The sequence below is a fragment of the Triplophysa dalaica genome, chromosome 11 (genome assembly GCF_015846415.1).
Source record: "Triplophysa dalaica isolate WHDGS20190420 chromosome 11, ASM1584641v1, whole genome shotgun sequence".
Classification (NCBI taxonomy): Eukaryota; Metazoa; Chordata; class Actinopteri; order Cypriniformes; family Nemacheilidae; genus Triplophysa; species Triplophysa dalaica.
Window position 1 is genome coordinate 12,822,745 of NC_079552.1, and position 21,894 is coordinate 12,844,638.

Below are 21,894 nucleotides of genomic sequence, written 5' to 3' on the forward strand. Positions count from 1 at the left end.
ATATATATATATATATATATATATATATATATATATACATATTTGACTTAATAATTTAATTCTAGAGTAATTAAATGGTAAATCAGATGATGTCTATAAAGCACACATTTTAGTGTCTACTATTTAGAAACCTTGTTATCTAAATAGCAGGCATTCATTAGTGAGGCGCACACACCAACAGAGGGCGTCCTTTACCAGGCTTTAATCACTGTGAACTATCTCAGCAAAACTTAATTTGAAAAGAATCCTTATTTGCAAAGTGAAAGTGAAATTTTAAACAATGATTTTGTTAGCCTACCTTATTTTTAATAAATCATCATTTCTATAAAATTAAGTCAGTAACCCTTTTTTATATTTATGTTATCGCATTTACAAGGCTATTGGATTAATTATGTTGCAGCTAGTTATCGTTTAATTTGGAGAAAAGTGTTTTCAGCGCGCGTGCATGTGTAAGGAGAAGAGGGTGTTTCTACCAAGAATTGGACTTCATTGTGATGACATGTGACCGTTCATAGATGACAAAAGACACTACGCAGAGCTTTACATACTGTTTCTCCAGTGTGCTGATATTTACATCTAAAATATTTCACTGAGACTTGTAAGAATAATCTTAATGTTTCAAGGATAGGGGAGTCGTATGTCATGCGATAGCAAGTGTGCGCACGCACAGATCTTTCGCCGTTTGATGCAGAAATGATTAGTCTCATATTAGACAAAAAATTAATAAGTTAATTAAGTCCAGACCAATAATTCGATGTAGATAACTAGATAATGTATTCGATAAAATAAGCGCATTCTGCATCATCAACCTAAAGACATCACTAAAGCCAGTCACCCGATGAAGTGAAAAGAAACATTGCATCTCTGGAATTTCTCATAATAAAAGAAAACAGATGTGGTCTGAGTATTCAGAGAACAAATACGAGATCTCTGTTTGGGGTAAGAGAATGTGTTTGTACTCTGTCTCGCACAGAAGCGCTGAGAGTGCACTGAGAGAGTCGCGTGTGCTTTTTTGGTTTGGGTTACAGCGCAACTGAATGCCACAGTGCTGTCGCGCGCTCAGTCGCACGCGCGTACCTGCTAGAGAGCTGGAGTTGTATTCTGCTGCCTCGCGACTCATTTTCTGCTTGTTTGCTCCATTGTCAATGAGACTTCATCCAAGAGACCCCCCCCCCCCCCAAATCTTTTAGTGACAATTTTGGACCAGGTTACAGACTCTGGATGTGGATTTTGAACAGCGATGTTTCAATGGACCTGAATGAAGAAGGATTATTTTTGTCGTCAAAACAGTAAATCGCTTGTTTGAACAAACTTAGCTCGTGTTACCCAAGGATAAAAACGCAATGTTCATCGCCGCGATTTACATCATTTTACCTCTGATGGGTAAGTTGGAATGCGCTTTGTATGTTAAGTTATTGGTTGATAGATAAATTATAAAGAGCATACGATGATAGACAGACCGCGTCCTCGTGATTAACATTAAAACACGATCATCATCCGAAAGAGTTCACAAGTATTTGATTCTGTCGTAGGTTTACATGCTCATGTTAAATTTCATAATCAGTATTTATGTGTAACTAATATTGGAGCTATCAAAATACAGCACTAGTCTTTACTTAGGTTAAGCCTGCTGAAATATCCATGTCTTAATATTTTAATCTTTAAAATATTTGGATTGGTTAAAATCCTATTTCCTTTACAAAACATTTTTAAATCATAAACGTTTACACGCAGAGAAAACGAATTTAAAACACTTACTAAGAATTACAGTTATGATTTAGAACAATTAAAAACTGCAGTTGCGGTGCGCGCGCTGAACTCTATATGGTTATTTAAATAAAACACGATTTTTGTCCATAATACAGTAGTCCGTCCTTTCTATTGTCGCCCTGTACAGATGTGGTGTTATCTGGCGAGGAGTCTTTCTTTACTAGTGGAAACCGGCTGGACTGTGTCAAAGCGAACGAGCTGTGTTTGAAAGAACCGGGATGCAGCACAAAGTATCGGACTATGAGGCAGTGCGTTGCCGGAAGGGAGGGCAACTTCAGTATGGTGACTGGAGTGGAAGCCAAGGATGAATGTCGACTTGCCTTGGACGCTCTAAAGCAGAGTCCCTTGTATAACTGCCGTTGTAAAAGAGGCATGAAGAAAGAGAAGAACTGCCTGCGCATCTACTGGGGAATCTATCAGCATTTACAAGGTGCGCAGACCTCGTCTTCACACAAACGTTGTAAACATCTAATGCTGTGACCATAAACACATAGTTTATCTTAAAATGCTCAGCACGCTTTGCACACATAGATCCAATAATGCTGAAGTCTGTTTAGATCCAATGCACTGCTGGAGCTGGAAAATTGCTTTCCTAACTTCTGTTATCACACAGGGTCACTAGGAAGTCTTCAAATCCCTGTTTGAAGTGTGTCCATTAAAGTTTATGGAGTGTGAGGTCTTCTCATATTCTGTCTGGGATGCTTTATGTCAGTGCATATATGTGTGGGTGCGTGCTGCAGAAACTCTTTCAGCTCAACTGACCAGTTTACCCAATCAACCAGAAACTGACACGGAAATATAAACCAGTTCCATGAATCAATGACCCAAATAGCTATTTCCTACAAACAGATGGGGTAGTTTGAAGTTTAAAGTCTGATTACAAAAGTAATAATGAATTTAGGAACCAGATTTAATTATAATGTTTATTTTGCAGGGAATGATTTGCTTGAAGATTCTCCGTATGAGCCTGTGAACAGCAGACTCTCAGACATTTTTCGACTCGCCCCCATCTATTCAGGTAGGACCTGCAAATTTTAATCAGTTTGATTTGAACCGAACGTGGAAAAGGCTATTAGTTTAAATGCTATGTGCCATTAACTTACATGATATAGTGCAACCAGCAGCGTTGGTAGAGTATTTTCCAACTTGTTTTCCTCCCTCTTCTCCTTTATTCCCTTGAGATTGCATGCAATCTTCCGGTCTCTGATATTCTATATCATGCATGGGGAGATATAGTTCTGAATGTTCATGGTTAGTGCTTAGTCAACCATTAAAATGCTGCACACTTTATTAGGGCAACGCAATAGGTCACTTTAGGTATGAAGCCGATTGAAGGTATTGCTCATGTGATGCTAGTGTGCATGTGTTGATGTGGCCGAGAGGCTGCAATGAAATTACTTTATAAATGCCAATCAGGTTATTGAGTGAAAATGTTCATGAGGTTAGGAGGGGTGATATGTCTTTGGCCCGAGATGCTGGATGCTGACTTGGATCAAGCTCTAGGTGGCAATGTTGTTCCCTGCTTCACCATAAAGAGAGACCAAATGACAAGAGTGAAGATGCACTGTGGACGGTAGTCACAACAGATGGTGACAGCAAAGGTTTAGCAGCAGCAGTTGAAGTCAGAATGAAAGTTTTTGGTGTTTCTGCAGAGTGAAAGAGGGTATGGGAGGAGAAATCTTAACTTAAATACCACTGCAGTCGGAATGAACCGGAACGTAAACTTTCCTCCTGTGTGTTTAAAGTGTATTTAACATGCTTAATGTTGTACAAATATTTATCCTGTATGGTTTAACTCACTGTCACATAATCTGGCACAGTATGCACTATGGAGAATATTTTATATCCAAATTTATAAATTTAAATGCATTATAATCCTATTTAATCACACAATTAAAGAAAGTTACTAATGTTTCTATATAATACTAAACGGCTAAATGTTCATAATGGTATATTTGCAATGAAAACCATTAGAACTTGTTCTATTTTATGTTTTTCAGCAAGGAGACATTTGAAATATACTGTAATACCTGAAATGTTTAGTTTCGTTTCACTATATATACATTGTGTAGTTGAACAAAATGGTTTTGTTTGGTTGAATAGAGAAAGAACTGCCAGTCCTCTGTGTTGCCGTCTCAGTTGCTATGTGAAATTGCGTCTTCTAAGTTCACACATCCAGCTTGGTGGAGAAGGAAAATGCTTGCTTGTGTTACTACAAGGAATGAAACTTTAACCCTTCAAATTAAATGTCAGTGGTATATCCTGTCAATCAAAATACTGTAAGTGAAGAACCAGAAAACATGGTTAGAGGTTCCCTGGGGAAGCCAGAGTGAGTCGGTAAACACCACTGTAATTAAAGGGATATTCCCCCATGTTTTACTCACCACAAGGCGTCCTGATCGAATGTGACTTTCTTCTTGAAGAATAATGCAGTTATAATAGTTTCGAGTTATAATACCATGTATAATTTTTCTTCCAGTGGCAATTTTTTGAAGCTCCAAAAAGTGCATCCATCGAACAAAAAACTGCTCGACACAGCTCAGTAGTCTTAACAAAGGTCTTCTGAAGTGAATTGATGCGTTCGTTTAAGAGAACTACCCTTATTTACAGCGCTATTAACGTTAATGTATAGCTTCTGTTATCCTTTGGCTGCGAGTGAACCTGAGGCTTGTTCAGACAAATGACGCATGTGTGTCATAAGCTCATGTGACGAACGTGGCATTTTTTGTCATGAAACAATAAATACCGTCTCCTCTCTGCGGGAGCTGTCGTCACCTTCATACTCCGGAAAAACAAGCCTCTGGTTCACGTGCAGCCGAGGGATAAAGGAAGCTGTTCATAAACAGCGCTTTTAATATGGATATTTCTCTTAAACAAACGCATCGGTCCGCTTCATAAGACCTTTGTTAAGATTACCGAGCTGTGTCGAGCAGGTCTTTGATCACTTTTTGGAGCTTCAAAAAATTGCCCCCTATTCACTCCCATTCTACCGATTGGAAGACAAATGATACATGGTTGTAGAAAGATTCAAGATATGGAGGCGGGAACCGGTAGACATTTTAATAAAGTTTTAATATAAATAATAATAACCGGCGGCCCCTCACGGACGACCACCGGCGAAATAACATAAATATAAATATAAATACAAATACAAACATAAAACATGTTCGGGCCCGGTCCTCTCTCTTCGACGGTCCGGTCGCTCGTTCCTTTTATATGCTCCCAATCTCCTACGTGATTCAAGCCCGGTGTGCGCACAGCTGGCGCTCATTCACAATTACTCACCGGACTCGAACCACGGTCTCGCCAATACAATGGTATTATAACTCTGACTGCATTATTCTTCAAGAAGAAAGTCATATTCAGTCAGGATGCCTTGAGGGTGAGTAAAACATGGGGAAATCTTGTTTTGCTTCTGAAATATCCCTTAAAAATAGCATGCAGCTCACTGCTTCCTTACACGCTCTCACTCTTCGTGGCTGTGATAACGGAGAGTTATGGCAGAGTGCTCTAAATCTGAGGGTGCTCTTTATTCCCCATTGGAAAGCTCTTTACATTGATTGACGGCTGAGTTCCATGGATAAGAAACAGGCCAAGCGGCGAATCAGTTCACCACCTACATGAGGATTTATGACACAGAGGCAGAGCAGACTACAGTCTGAGTGTCTTCAATTCTGGTAGCTCACAAGATGACTTTGTTTCACAAAGGCAACATACAACTTGATGACTTTGTTTTACCTGTCGTGTTTGGTTGTGCTAATTTACATCTCATTTAATTAAAATAAATGAATAGTATTTTTATTTATATATGTTAATTTTTTTTATTTGTTTGTTTTTATTGTGGTGGAGAGATGAGTTTGTCAAAGAATGTTATTAACATTTAACCAACTGCTACGAACTTCGACATCTCATAAATTATTTGTTCAGTTTTAGACCTTAGAAAACCATTCACTTAGCACTCTAATACTTAAAATATCAATTAAATAATTAATTCAGAGGAGCAGAGAGTTTGGTTTTATGTTTCACAGCTAATCCAAGTTTGGGTTTTGATCTTACACAGTGTTACTTCATTTCCTTCCATTAATCAGTTCCATCACAACTGGTTACTGACTGCTTTTATCACTCAGATATTTTTTTATAACATTATAGCACCACAAAGTGAAAACAGCCTTATGTTTTTGTGATTAAATACATTTTGAAGATGCACGAGTGCACATTTGAAGGTCCAATGTGTAATGTCTTCAGAGTTGTGTAAAGACCTTTCATAATAAAGCAATATGTATTTATTACCTTAGGCAGCGTTTCCATTACAATGCATTTACTTGAGCAGTCCGTCCAGGTATATTAATGACCACCCAAGTATATTTGTTATCACATTTTGTAATTTTTTATCCATCCTTGACAATTACTGTATCTTTGATCGATTACCTTAGGGACAAACAGCTCTCCCGGGACTTCTGTCTTTCATGACTTGTTTGGTTTTAGGGGTGTGTGGCCCGCGTGCGCTGTCCTCTTCTTCCGTGTTCGCATGCACTTTCTTCCGATGAGCTTCATGTGTGTGCGAGCCCTCGGCCTTTCTTCAGCGCGTGTAGTTAGTGTGTGGTTAGTGTATGGTGTATTTAACTGTCACTTGCATTTAAAAATAAAAATCAAATAATTGTTCATAACACAGCAACACATTGTCGAGAAAGGTCAAACAATTTTACATATGTAGATTTACTGAATTGTGATTTTGTCCGATGATGTTGCGTTTAAAAATCAGGATTTTAATGATGATGTCACCAGCACCACAAGTCTGTCAAAATCCTGTGGGAAACACGGACCTTAGAATGAGCTACTTCTATTTACATACACAGCGGGCCGCCTTTCATGGAATTCACCATGTTGTTTCTACAGTAGCCCTAAATGGACAAACTTCTCTACAGCACACGTTTCTTAAATACCTTATCTCCTTCTGCAAAGAAGCGGAAATGTGACGACATCTAAGTTCTGTGTCACCCACAGTAGTGCTTCGAAAGGGAGGGGTGGAGTGAGCCGTTGGTTGCAATTCGTAACCTCACCGCTAGATGCTAGTAAATTTCATACACTGGACCTTTAATGACATCATTGCAAGATACTATTTTTAAATCAAAGCTATACAATTGCAAAGTCAAGAGTTTCAGAAAGTTTCATGGTCTCTTTTCTGAAAACAAAGCTGTGCCTTATTATGGTTTTAAGTTGTATGTTGCCTTTGTGAAACAAACATTTCCTCTGTTTTCCTGCTGAGTATCCTGTTGGCTTGTACATGTATCGATGTCTGTTTTCCACTCAATTAAATGGCTTATTGAATGCTTAAAGGCTTCCTCTCTCTCAGGTCTGCTGCCCCCGATTTACCTCTTTGCCAATAAAATAGATACAAAGACAGGGTGATGCCTGGGTCAAAGGTTTTGTAATTTGTTATAACATGAACCCCTGCAGATGGAACAAGTTGACAAGATCTGTCTCCCTCTGCTCGTTTTTGTAGATGTAAGCCTTCATTCTAAATGGGCTGAAATGTAAACAAACCTGGTGAGGATAGAAAAACATAAACTGTGTTCGCAGTTGAATTAGATCCAGGGCACCTGACCTGAATGAAGGGAAAGATAAATACAGTAGATTGATGGTTAGAGGATTTCTCTGTGTGAGAGAAAATGTGAGCGTTAAGATATACATTTGAATAGACCTCCACTTTCTACACCTAGTTTATTCACATTTATTTGACACACTCGTTTCTCTTATCGGAGTTGACTTTACATTACCTCCACATCATTAGGCTGTATGCTAGAAGAGACCCAAGAGAGTGCGCCAGAACACGGATTACTCGCCTATTCCGGCCATCTCTCTGTCAGTTTGCATCTCATCAGTATTCATTTCACACATGTTCTGTTGCAGAGCAGGAGAACTTGAACAATCTTACAAATCACTATAAGGCCTCGACAGTGGTAATTCAATCTAGATAAGGGAACATGAAAAATACAAGTTGGGCTTGTATTGTCATGGTGATGCATGGTGTAAAATTGTACAGTTTGTTGATAAAGTCCTTGGTGATATCAGCCAATTGTCATTTAGTGCTCAGTGGCCATGTGAAACAAAGGGGGCTGGAGAAAGAATTTGACACAAGTGCAATAGCCAGTCTGCTTTGCTGCCTGTATTGGCCAGACTGAAATTGCTTAAATGATGGGGTAGCCATGAAAAAAGAGGAGGAAATCGAACAATTTTGAAAAGAGTGGCTATGAATAAGGATGACTTGTCATATGAATTTGTAACGTCTTGGGATCTTTTTTGTTTGTAGCAGCCGTCGTTTTGGAGATGTGAATAATGTAGTTGCAGAATGTCTATTCTTGCATGAAATACATATTGCTATCTTTATGCAGATGTCAAATCACAGTATCAAACTCTGCATTAGAAATAAGGCCAGAATACATCATGGGTCCCCTTGCGTGGAATTTTGCCATGTTGCTTCTACACTAGCCCTAGACGGACAAACTGCTTTACAGAGCGCATTTAAATAAAATTATTTCCTTTTGGAAGATAACCAGATAGACAAGATCTGAGCCCTGTGTCAGCCTCCGTAGTGCCTCAAAAGGGAGGGGGGAGTAATCCGCAAGTTAAAATTGGCAACATCACGACTAAATGCCGCTAAACTTTCCACACTGGAGCTTTAATGCATTGTATGTTTCTTGCTGAACATACATAATGTGATTTCTAGCATTTAATTGATGAATACAGACTACTTCCACCTGCCGATGTGTGAAAGGTATTTCCTTACATGCTTGCTCATCGTTGGCTGTGATTGGCTGATTTTGTGGTGTTCAAGCACAACTTTTCGCATCGATGCACACAGTTGGTGTTCCTTGCAGCTAGTTCTTTGGCATTGATTTTGTGTGTCCCACGCTTTAGGCAATGTGAGTCATATGACCTTGCACCCTCTGAGAATACGCGAACCGACATGATTCTGCGAAGCTGTCAACACCTTTAATCAGCTTGTGTGAGAGCAGCATTTGGTTAATCAGCTCCAGACAGAGAATATTACTACACAAGGGTGCTGGCACCCCGATCATAGACACAGTTTATATAAAATTATAATACAGTGCCAGTTACAAAACTTGTAAAGCGTGGTGTTTCCTGTGTTGGTAATTAGCAAGTATTCAGCATCTACATTCACATGCCACTTATAGTTTTGCTGTTTCCAAACAGCACCTAGCCACATTGCTCTCTGCTGTGCATCTGCAGTATTTGATGCCTCTCTTGACACAAAACACCGGAACTGCTTTCATTACAACCAGAGTAGGAGAATAGCACTTGGCAGGCTCTTTTGATACCGCTCACCCTTCAATGTCAAAATCCATTGCCCACAATAAAGCTCGGTGAACCACGGTGCCCTTCTGGGAAGGTCCGTCGTCCAAAATCCTTTCATGCTGGCTGCTGTACATTGACCGTGCTTAAGAAGAAACGGTTATTGCAGTGTAGATCAGGCAGACCAAGAAGAAAGCATCAGTCTACCGTTACCCAGCTCCCCTTTCTCTATTTTTGGGGTTTTGTTCCGCCAACTAGCTGCAGCTCAGGGAAGCATCCGCTATGAAAGCTAATCAATAGAGAGCCATGTTAAAATAGAAACTTGAAGCTGTGAGTACAAGAGACCATTGATTTCTTTGTTTCTCTCTTTTTCCGTTTCACCTCAGCTCTTCCTTTGAGGTGGATCAGAAGATTATCTGCCCGTTCATGGTGAGCACATGAGGACATGAGAATAGATCTAAATGTAGCTTTATTAACCAAAAAGTGGTACAAGAATTTCCAAAATGGGAAAACGCATAAATAAAGAAAAAAACAATAGATCTGACAACAAAACATGGGGTTAAAAAAACAACTAAATATAATACAGACTGGGAAGGATAAAAGGAACACCATAAGAAACCTTAAAGAAAACAGAAAGATTGTTGTACAATATAGAATAAGAAAAAAATATATATATTATATAATGTCCAACACTTCTATTTTTTTCACTTGTTTATTATTATCACAAAAATTAATTTTTACAGGGTAACATTTATCATACCAAATCCTTGGTGTTTCGAGTCAGATCCATGGGCCTGGCTTGTTGGTTTTGATTAAATCCTTGGTGTTTCGAGTCTTCAGAAACCCTTACCCCAACCATCTAAACTACGTATGCTCCTTGACCTAGCCAAAAAACACGGCCTCATAATGATGTCAGACACGAAACACCAAGGATTTAGTGAGAAACGTCACATTTCTTTATTTTGGCTGAAATTTACACAGAAATAAACTGTGAGGTATATGTGTTACTGTGTACAACAGTCATTTTTTAGAAATAATTGACCACTGAATGCCACAACTGACCAACCATAATAAAGTATTCCAGAGAACCATAATAAGGGTTCTCCTTTAAAAGACCAGCTCACCTCTGAGTAGCAATTGTAATTGGATAAATGCCATTGTTGAAGTGAGGAAAGTGCAGAGAGCGTTTAGGGATTTGATGTTGGACTAAGAATCTCTTCAGGGAAATGTTAGTAGACTATCAGTACAGCGTGGCGTGAGCACGATTTTATGCAGCCTGGAACTCATCAAATTGAGTCAACCATCTGTCTTTATGCATTCTGGAGGTCAAATGCTCTTCAGAAGGTTGCCGGAGATGGTGAGAGAAAAGCTGAAAGCTGAAAAAATTGATTGACAACTAATGACCTTGACTGGGTCACACAGATGAAATGAGAGATGGTGTGTAGATAACTTACCAACTATACAGTCCAGAATGTTGTATCAAATGTCCCAATGATGTTTATTATTTTTTACATGCAATTATGTTTTCCATATTTGGTTTCATGTGTTCTGAATTATGAAACAAATTTCACACCCCTTCTTAAAAGCCAACTTGAAAAACTTTATTGCTCTTGCAGTACATCCAACTACAAAATATGTGCTAGTGAAAAAGTTGTTGCAGATTTGCAGTTGGTTGACGTTTTTAGTGTTATGGTCGTCCATGTACTTATCATTTATTCATGCTGCTGTTTGGCAATCCTTTGTAATTATTAATTGTGGATGTTTTTGTTGTTGTTACTGTAACTGCAATATGTCTTTGTGGCTGTGTGTGTGTGTGTGTAAGGATTCAATGAATAACATTTATTGCTATATTACAAAAGCAGACCAGAAGCAGTTTTCCCTGCCCGCAGTCTAATAGCGTAATCTAACATAAAGCGCCCGCCAGGCACGCTTTCCAAGCACTGGCACGCCACCCCACGCTGTCCAAAAATCATTTAGTCAGAGGTGACCAGAGATAAGTCCTGCTGTGGTCTTTATGATTGGATTGAGAAGTGTGAGAGTGATTCATCATTGTTAATAGACAACACTGACAGCTGGAATCGGTAGGGGCGATGCGTGTGCCAGTTCTTGCCTTAGCCAGTCACAACAGATGCATGCAAATTTACACAATTACCACAGCAACAAGTGCCATTCAGGAGGTGGTAGATGGGGCTACTGAATAATTTCTCTGTTTTAAAACAGGTGGGATTGATGTAAACAGGAGAATTTCTTTAGAGCAAAGTAGAAGTTGTTAATTTGTCTTACTGCAATACATAAAATGCATGGGTTTGTTTATCTAATTTAAGTCAAATGGGAAAAGTTGAGTTCAAGTGGTCATAGTTTTTGGTTTTGATGTTTGGTAATGGTGATTTTAGATTTCAGATCTTATGTAGAAATCTCTGAATTTACAGTCATTCACAGTTTGAAGTTTCTCAATACAAAGAATCTGCTTGCAAAACCTCACTAAGAACTACACAGTGAAGATTTGGCAAAAGTTAAGGAAAAAAAAGCGGGGCTTGGCAGGGCATAAAAGATGGAGAACGAAAACTGAGAAGCTCGAAAAGCAGGGGAAAGAGAAACACAAGTACATGATTTTCATCTCAGCATGGCGTTGACTCGTCTAATCATGCCTCTGTTTCATGACCTCCAATTGGACTAGACACTCATGCGCTGTGCTTCATCTCAGAACATCCGCTATTTTATTTTCTCTGTTCATCTAATCACAGCTGCTCCCCATGATTCTATGCGTTATCCAGCTGTTCTTGTGTTCCTGTCCGGTCCTACACGTTATCAAACTCTGCTACTCAAATCACCTGTTGGTAGAGATATAGACAAGTTATAAATTTTAGGACCTCAAATGGATACAGACAATTTTCTTTCTATATTTGAGAGCCACTTTTGCTGAATCTGCCACACTGCTGCAAATAAGTTACAGAATATCTTATTAAAAAGTTTATATTAACTTTCTTGAGTATTGCATTGCGGTTGTCCTCAGCTGAAGTGCTGTTTGGGTGGAGATTTGGGGAGTGTCAACTGAATTGCTTATTTATTCACCGACTCACTCATCCCAAATATTTTATTCTATGGTTTAGAAAGTTGTAAAGTCAAATTTCAGAGTTTGGGGTATCCATCAGCGATCCATGTCACAATTTTTTAGTTTTAACATTTATTTGCCATCTTCTAAAAAGTTATTATCAGAGGATCAATCTATAGGCATTCTTACTGAATTAACTTATTTATGTTCATGCAACCACTTTATTATTTATACTGAATACATAGAAATGTCAGTGCTGAAATTATCATAGTTGATTGTCCTGTTATTTTGACCTCCCTGTTTTTGTTGTTGTTTTTACAGTGAACAGTATCTTAGACTTCCGGTGCTTGTTCTTGTTTTGTTTAGAACTATACTCCCATGATTCTCTTTGGCCTCACCTGAACACCTCTTTATACTAATGACCTTTCTATCCATATTTTGCATGTGAATGCATCTTTTATGTTTTCATACATTGCTTTATGTACTATGTTGGTCAGCTTTTTTCAGTATAGGTATTTATGCTTGTGTCTCCTCCACCATCCACCCACACACAATATGTGTTTCATTTCTTTGATTACCAACATAACCACAAAGTAAAAAATGTCCAAATAACAATATAACATGTAATGTGTAGCATCATTTTACAATGAAAAAGTGTTTCTTATATTAATTGGCACAAAAAATCCTTTAAAATAACTGGCTAGTAAAATCTACTAAGTAAAGTGAGTGTTTTTACAGAAGGAGGGAATGGTGACGGCCCCTGGAGCAGTCCCATCACCGCGGCCCCAGAGAGAGGGCCTGAAATCAGGTCAGGACCCCTTAAGCCTCAAGACCCCAGTAGAATCAAGAGGGCACAGCCAAACTGGGGTGTTCTGGGTAAATACGTCACTTATGTTTCACTGACAGCAAGCCATTGGCACACTTTGATTTCTATAGCTGCAAATACAGTTTTCTACTCGAGTGCTCTCCTCCAACACAAATCAAAAATTGCTAACAACAAATGTATTGTACAATGCAATGTAAGTCGCTTTGGATAGAAGCATCTGCCAAATGCATAAATGTAAACATATTTTTGTAGGATATATTTTTGGCATTAATGTATGAATTCTCTCAAACACTGTATGTAAAAACAAATAGATTGGATCACGAACGTGTAATATTAGTATGTTTGCCAGCAAGCCATTAAGAGAAAATGTTAAATAATGATATCTGAAAATGATATACTGTAGATCTAGTCTTCTTTTTGTTTTCAACAGTAAAGGCAGACCTCTCTGCTTTGGGGAGGAGCAGCCCTTTATCTCAGTTTTGGAATAAACAAAGCTGTAAAATATAAAATGGAATATAAAGTACAGATTAAGAGGCTGGAGTTTTGGCTCTGCATTCGTACATGATGAATAATTTAAGCAGCTGCTATATTGTGTGTTCTGCGTTTTCCCTCTTGCACAGCCGAACAAGTGGCCCTCATTCCCTAGGCTTCAGATGTTGCTTTGTGAATGCCGCAGCTGACTGATTCATTTCCTCACTGTCAACATTTGTAGAAATATGATAGATAAGTTTTACCTTTAGAAGCTCTGAATGCCTTTTACCCGTTGACTCTAAACAAATGGAAAACTCAAACCCTGATTTAAATTATATGATCTGTTTGCAAAAGAAAGAGAGGTGGGTGTGTTATTGGTAAGCTGTTAACTCGAAAGGTTATGAAAAACAAAATATGAAAATGTTACTCCGAAGTCTGTGTGGTTTGTTATTATACCAAAAGTGAAAGCAACTGGAGTATGTAGGCGTTATTTAGATCATGTCTAGAATTTTCTTTACAATGATAAATAGGGATAGAAACCTTGATATAGTATGCCGTATGGGAAATGTGGATGTATGTGAGAAAAACACACGCATAGATTAACACTTTACTGTTTAAGTCAATGCTCACAGAAAGATAATAGTCAAATAAACCATTTATAAATTGCATGTCATTTTCACTATAAAACAATCGTAGTTTTTAATGACTCGTGATTTTGAAAGAAACGCTGGAATGATTCACTGACTCGGTACAAAATTGCCACTTTTGTTTCACATTTAAAGCCTAACATTTCCCTTTATAAACATTGCCGTATAAAGTAAATTTGTCAGACATTTAAAGTAGTTGCCACAATGGAAAAATGTTCTAGTGTACTTTAGTATTTACTACAGTAAACTTTACTAAATTTCCTAGTCACTAGAGTTTTTGAGTCTTATTATAAAGTATAATAGAGTATTTACTATAATTTATCCAATGACTATAGTGCAAATTATTGTGTTTACAGTATCGTGATATTAGCTGGTATCGTGATCATCTAATTTTGTATTCTAATCTGGGGTGCTTTCCCCAAAACATTGTTAGGCAACTATGGTCGCAAGTTCAGTCATTCTAGCATTTCAACAATTCAAGTGTTTCCCGAAGCAATAGTTTCAACGATCAATTGCAAGCAGCATCGCAAAGTTGCGTTGTTGGAACCACAGGTCTAGAGCTGTGGCTAGAAGCATAGTTCCTTGTTATTATGACACTTAGACTTACATGCATCATGCCTCTGAGCAAACTAAGCGCGCATTCTATCTCCATCATTCGAAATATATACAAATTTAATTTTGTTTTTTTAAGTGCTTATGCGCATGAACATACTAGGACACTGGGAAAACCCTGGGCGTATTAATGTAGGAGGAAATTTATGAATGAAATATCATAAAATAAAACAACAGATAACAAAAATAGGAAAACAAAAGTCGCCGTTAAATGGAATGCATGTTATGTACAGCAAAAATTTGACATTGATTCGATCTGAACGTATTTATTAGTAGACGTCATTACTCTCCCACATGTAAGGCGTCATCAACTAGAATGCTGAACCAACTTGGTTCAAACAATTGATCTCTGACTGAGTTACTATGGTTTCGGGAAACAATTGTAACTACATCGCTAATTTCCCCAATGATGCATCATACTATGGTGGTGGTTAACCAGTGAGTTATGTCGTTGTTCCGGAAACGCACCCCTGCTCTGCTAATTTTGGATTATTCACATGCTCCACAAAAAATCATAAAGTCTTTGAAAAATCCTTTGGAGTCTACAAACAGATCGGTCTCCTTCGCATGTCCTATTCATCCTATACTCGGTTCTTTTCTTTTTGTTTAAAAGTTTACCAAGATTGCTTGTGTGCATGATTCCAGAGTCGGTTTCTCACTGGATCACTGATTTTCACAGAGCTCTGTATATCAATATTTAACACTTACCCAAATATATTAGCATTCGGAGCCTCCAGACAGGGGCCAAGTAAACACTCAGACCGGGCTGGATAATATTAATGTTTTTATTGAGGACAGTGGAATAGAAATTAAATCCAGCTCATTTGCATAACAGACAGTGCTGTTCAGACATCGGTGAATGTGTTCAGCCCTCCGTGAACATTCCAAGCTGTTTACGGCCGGTCTGGGGAGGGGATTGTTTAACCGTGTGGCCCCTCTCCCTCCACGCTCGGTGCCTTTCATGTGCCGTTGATTTAGTTCCTGGCCGTTTGCGATCGGTACTTAGAGGCAGGATGAAAGCACAAAGCAGGTCAGCGAGTGCTCTGTTAAAAAGCCCTGCGGATTTGCATGGGCCAGTCCGAGTCATGAATGCATAATCACAGCCAATAGACAGGAGACTCTGGATAACATACATACAGGTAAAAAGGGCCAGAAAAAGCAGGCTATTCCCAGAGACCTTGAAATTACGTTCCAGTTTTAGAGCTTTAATGGGATCCAAGCTGGCACAGCAGCTGGCCTAGAGGGAAACACAAGTGGAGTAATGAAAGTATGCAGTGAGCATTGGAGACTGCTCTCATCGGCATCACTTAGAAGGGCCAACAAATTACCAGCCTACTATAATTCCCATTCTTTCTCTGGATGGCAGTTGTCAATTGTCACAACGGCGATAAAATTGATCATGTCTTTTCTTTTAAATTAAATGGCTGTGTATGCCCTGCTGGCCTGCTGAGCTGAATGAAAGCCATTACTCTTAAAACGAGGGCTGTCTTGATAAAGTATATATGTCAGTTGTGACAAAAAAAAAGTGCTGTTGAATTTTGGCCATGTTTGTTCACTTGTGACACTAAAAACAAATGCTGCATGGCAAACAACATCATTCTCTTAATCACTATTTTAGTATTTTTTTTGTCTTGTTACAAAATACAATATTAACATGAGAAGTAAAATGTTAATATGATTTAAGGACATATAATCTAAATACTATAAATAAACTGTAAACTACGATTTACTATAAGAACTATACATACATTATTTGTTGGATTTACACATTGAATTAATAAAAAGCTATAATCCAGTGCAATAAAAAAAATTGATCAATAGATTTTTTGGTATTAAATAAATATTTATCTTGAAAATTTGCTTTAAAAAAGGTTTGGATTAAGAATGTATATGTATTTCTGTCAGAAAGCACACACAATACTGATAGTTTGTGGCATTTAAGCAATTTTGTAAAGCTTACAAAATACAAAGTTGATTTTTACATAAGCTTTTAGTTGTGTTTTTCTCATGCCAAACCTTTCATTGTACAGAATTGAGGTAAATCATAATGCTTTTCCACAGCCTGCTAACTAGTTACACTATGTGGCATTTTCTGTCACTTTCAGCAAAATATGTTGCTTTCTACCAATTTGTAAAACACTTTTACCTCAAATGGTTTCTTTAGGTGTGCTGTAATGGAATCATTTCTCAGGCACTAAGCAATTCATGTCTATCATTTGTGACAGACCCGCTTTAAACAAAGCAAGCTGTGCAAGATTTTAGCAGAACAGTGATGAAGATCCTGCTGTCGTGGGTGGATATGGAATGCACTCTGTTGTCTTGTTCTAAACTTTCATTTAGACTCTGTGCCTGCTGCCCACAGACCTGTCCAGGTTTTCACAGCTTTTAGGGTACCTAATGCATTATTTACCAAGTTTGATTCATGGAAACCTGAGAAGTCAGGCGTACGAGAGAGAGGTACAGTAGCGAAAGAACAAGGGAGAGATAGAGACTGTGTATGGGAAGTGGGCGGTTATTGGACCTGTCTGGAGTGCATTTATTCATGTGTTTTTGTGTGGTGGGTTTTTAAAGTAAGTATAAACGGAATTTTGAACAAGTGTGACAGTATGTGAAGGCAGGAGGTCTGAGATGTGACAACCATAAGCTAACAGAAGACATCTTTGTTAGTGCATGAATGTGTGTTTCCATTGTCAGCAAATAATGGAATGATAATGAACACTCTGAGAATATGAAGCTTAAAACGAAAAATCTGCCCTTATTTACTCCCCCTCATTTTGCTCCATATCCCAAATGTTTTTTTTTTCTTCATATTAGGCAGAATGTTTTTATACAATGAAAGTGGATGGCCCAGCTGTAGTGACCCTTCACTGTTATTGTATTCAATTTAGTAGTAGCACATTTTTGGACATACACAGTTTGAAAAAAGAGAAAACTTATGCAAGCCAAAGGGAACAATGGATGAAGAAACTCCCTATTATGTTACAGAATATGAGGACGACCCTTGGGAGAAACCAAGACAGAGATTGCCTTAACCAAAAAAACATTTTTTTTATTTAATTCAGTTCATATTTTAGGAACATTGCTTGATAATTCAATTTTCTGTGGCCTGTGTCCCATTGGAATTTGGATAACTAACAAAATCAAAAGTAAATATACTATCTATTAATACTAAGGTCCGTTTGTTGAATTAGACCATGAAAATGACATGAGTCAGAATTTGGAGTGAGAAACAAGACATTCTGATTGTTGGCTTTACAGACGTGATTATAGAATATTGTTTATCAGTTTATGAGACCATATTGTAAAAACACAGTATCTTTTGTCAATTAGACATTGCAAAAACACTGTAATTTTTTACAGGTGTATGAAATAAAAGCGTGACAGAAAATGTCAAACCCAGTCAGTCAAAATATAGACAGCTTGGAGATTCTATTTAAGTACACAATATAGAAATTCATACGGTTTGGAACGACATAAGAGTGAATAGATCATTTTACATTTTTGGATGAATTATCCCTTTGTGCCTTCATTGGATTTGATGCTCTTGCTTGTGTTGTGGAAGCCTACTCCGCTGCCCGCGTGTTCTATAGCTCAGAACATGGAGCCGTGTTCATTTAAATCATTTATGGCCATACATACGCGGGTGTTCAATAGACTGCATGCTTGCCGCTCTGCTGACTGAATGACTAGCAGAGCAATTTTCCTCAAACGGCTCCCCGTGGGCAATGAATGCTGCCAGGCAGGAGCTTTTGGCTTTTAGCCGCAATCCCAGTAAGGTAGGTGCACTGAGGCAATGGCCCCATATGTGAGCGCACGCTAGAGCAACACGCGTCGCTCACCCTCCTTTTGACCATCCAAACATGCTGTTGACCCATCGATGGGGCAGGGTGAGACCAGTTGTGCTTGGTTTCCTCCTCTAATTCTCTTTCCCTTCCCAGGGTAGGTGAGTCATGCGAGCAGTATTATGGGCCAAATCCCCACAGTGAGATGAGGAGGGATTTGCAAAGAAGAGAGTTGTGCAGGAAACAGCGGGGTCTGAAATGTAGTGATGACTTCGAAATGCCCCAGCAGGTTAAGCACAGCGGAGGCACAGTTTAATATTCATAATGGCAAATGCCAGCCTGGTGGCTTAATAACTGCGTTGTTATTACTGATTTTCCTCCTCACTTCCTTTTATGAGTACATCTCTGTTGTTTCTTTGCTGGTCGGGCCTAATTGCTTTCAAAGTTTTAAGAATGCAAAAGTCTATATTGCATGTGTACTGCAACAGGATAGACAATATTAAAGTTATATGACAATGCGTTGACAAGCAGCTAAATTTGCCCCCTTTGGCCAGATTCACAGCCGTGCCGCTGTCTCTCAACAAATGACTCGCGGTCACCCCTTTTGGCGCGCACTTGCCACTCATCTACATTTAAAATAACGAATATGCGCGCGGAAAAAAAGATGTGAAATGCGAATCGGGCCTTAGAGTGCAGTCACAACGATGATGCCTTGAAATGCTGTTTAGGAAGGTAGTGCGATAGGTACAGAGTTGGTGCAAATAGTAATTTCTTATGTAAAGTAGTGCATGTGTCTGAATCAGGAGTTTGAAAATACCAACTGTAGTATCTGTTGTCAACTGTTAATGCTGTGTACACACCATAAGCGCATGTCATTATTTTGTCAAGTCAATTACATACAAAGTCAATGCATAGATGCAAATACTGTAGACGCGCAATTTTATGGGATGTCGCGAATTGGACAAAAATCCCAACTGCGGCAAATTGACCGAAAATCGAATTTCCGCATCTACAACTGGCTGTCGCGAACTGGGCATGTCTTTATTTAATATTCGTCTATTCTGTACGAGTTGAAAATTTCAACACCAGTGCGATATTCGCCTGAAGAGCTTATTGACACGTTTAACACGTCCGGATGAACAAAGACACGTTTCGTGGTGCAATGTTTTTATTTGCACGAGTGTCGCAAAAAATAACTCTTGCTAGTAATCTAGAGCAATAAACACGATGTATCGCTATCAGTACATACACAGGTCAGTGTTTGTTTTCACTGATGTGTGTGAGAATATGTGTGTGTTTAGTGCATCTCCCATAACATGGATGCAAACAAACATTCAATGTTATTTTCATTGAAAATGCAATTAAAAAGCATTAACATATGACTCGTTTCAGAAAACCGAGTAATATATGGATTAACGTTTGAAACCGGCCCCTTATTGTTTAATGCATCTTAAACGTCTCTGCCCGTGCCGCTCTTCTATATACTAAGGGCTTAAAAGACTTTCCCACAATGCGTGCTTTGATTAAACGCAGTGTCTCATGTCAGATTGAGTTTTATGGCTACAGTGGTCCATATGCTGTCTCATTTGACACCAGCGAGGTTTACATGAATGAGAGTAATTGGAAGAGTCTGTTGTGGAGTACAGCCGCAGAAAGGCCCTCTGAGTGTGAAGAGGGGAATGAAAGTATGAGCTCGAGTTTCAGGGGAGACCGTATCAGACGTCGCACCTGTTCTCCCCTATGAACCACCTCTGGTTGAATGAAGAGGGGGGTTCATGTGTCCATTCACCATCTGCTGTGGGCTTAACTCGCTAAAACACTCGCGGCCTGGTCCGCTAGTAAACAATCATAAATGTGGTGCCATGGCCACAAGGTAATTTAATAAAATGCCTCCCTTTTACAAATATTGGAGGGAGGTCAGATTTAATTTTGTACAGCAGAGCTTAGTCTCAGATGGCACAGACGCAGACCACCCACTGTGACCGTCTGATGCTTTTTATATACAAAAAGTACCAAGAGGTGGCTGAATTCACCAGTTTGGATTCGGTTATCGAACAGAGACGGTGCCCATTAACTTCCATAGTTTTTGTGTCCATACAATAGAAGAGAATAGGTACCACCATTGTTTTGTTACCAACATTCACCAAAATATTTTCTTTTGTGCTCTGCAGAAGAAACAAAGTGAGGTTGAGTAAGTGATGATATAATTAAAATTTTTGGGTGAACATCACTTTAAAAAGGGTTTATAAACCCACCCTAAATGGACCCTGATATGTAATTACTTATGTCAATCACATAGACCTTTCCTGGCCAAGCGGGGTACAAATAAGCTTCAAAGTAGACCAGATTTAGATCAGGATGTCAGGATTATTCCAAAATTTACATAAAAACCTGACAGTATGAGACAAGAGCAGGACTATTCCATACAATATAAAACTAACTGCCTCTATTCTTTAAGGTCAACTCATAATACTGGCCCCTTTTGTATGCAAACACTTCCATATTCCATCGACGTGACCACCTGCTTAATTTGAGGAACAATTCACGAATATTGCGAGAACACGGGTGACTAACTGATGGGCAAAATGTCATCTGAGCTGCTTCCCATCGTCATGTTAGGTGGTGAGATGGACGTTGAGAGCCCATTAGCAGATGAGAGATTGTGAGCAAGAGAGAAATCAGTTTTGAGGTGAGACTTAATGTGGAACTGAGCTGCAGGGACTGATAACCGGCGGTCTGCTGAGAGGTTTGTTGTTACTCTGAAATTAGAATGAGATGTGTTGTCGTCCGAATGAGTTTATCTGTGGGTGTTTCGCCAGTCGATTCAGTTCACTGAAGTGCTGGTGTCTTGTAATCTGTTCAGGGGAACGTGCATCATACTAACCAGACACTTGGCATTTTGTCCTGCTGTTTTGTTTTCCTGTCTTTTGAGTCTTTTTTCTGCTCTCTCTTCTCACATTGAAATCCTTTGGTTCCCTTCAGCTTTGTTGCACCTGGATGTTAAACAATAGGGCAACAAAGATCAAAGTCCCAGCGGGCATTGGCTTAATAAAAGCTGTACACAAGCGACACATGCAGAATTAGTCCCCAGCCCCGTTTAGGGTATAACAACATCTATGTCTTCAGAGGTGTATAAAGAGCTATCTTAATGAAGCGATATTTTTTTTATTACCTTAGAATGAGCTATTTCCATCAACATACACTACAGGTCCCCTTACATGGAATTTGTCATATTGTTTCTACATTAGCCCGAAACGGACAACTGCTCTACACAGCGTGTTTCGTAAATACTTTATTTCCTTTGGCAAAACGTGATGACATCTTAGTTTTGTGTCAGCCTCCGTAGTCCATCGAAAGAAAGGCGAGGAGTGGAGGGATGGGCTACAATTTGCATCCTCACTACTAGATGCTGCTACATTT

The 21,894-nt window shown here is 38.8% G+C and overlaps 1 protein-coding gene across 6 annotated transcripts in view; it reads left to right on the forward strand.

Annotated features, from left to right (window-relative positions):
- gfra1a (gdnf family receptor alpha 1a) overlaps positions 1-21,894 on the forward strand; it is a 62,219-nt gene that overhangs the window by 1,537 nt on the left and 38,788 nt on the right. Inside the window, exons 1-4 of one of the 6 annotated variants that reach the window (XM_056760268.1) lie at positions 62-1,383; positions 1,898-2,200; positions 2,705-2,788; positions 12,875-13,012. In XM_056760268.1, the coding sequence (XP_056616246.1) occupies positions 1,344-1,383; positions 1,898-2,200; positions 2,705-2,788; positions 12,875-13,012 (565 nt within the window). In that variant the 5' untranslated portion in view covers positions 62-1,343. Of the gene's footprint in view, positions 1-61; positions 1,384-1,897; positions 2,201-2,704; positions 2,789-12,874; positions 13,013-21,894 lie in introns of those variants that run through there. The other 5 variants (XM_056760269.1, XM_056760271.1, XM_056760270.1 and 2 more) reach the window with 5 other exon arrangements.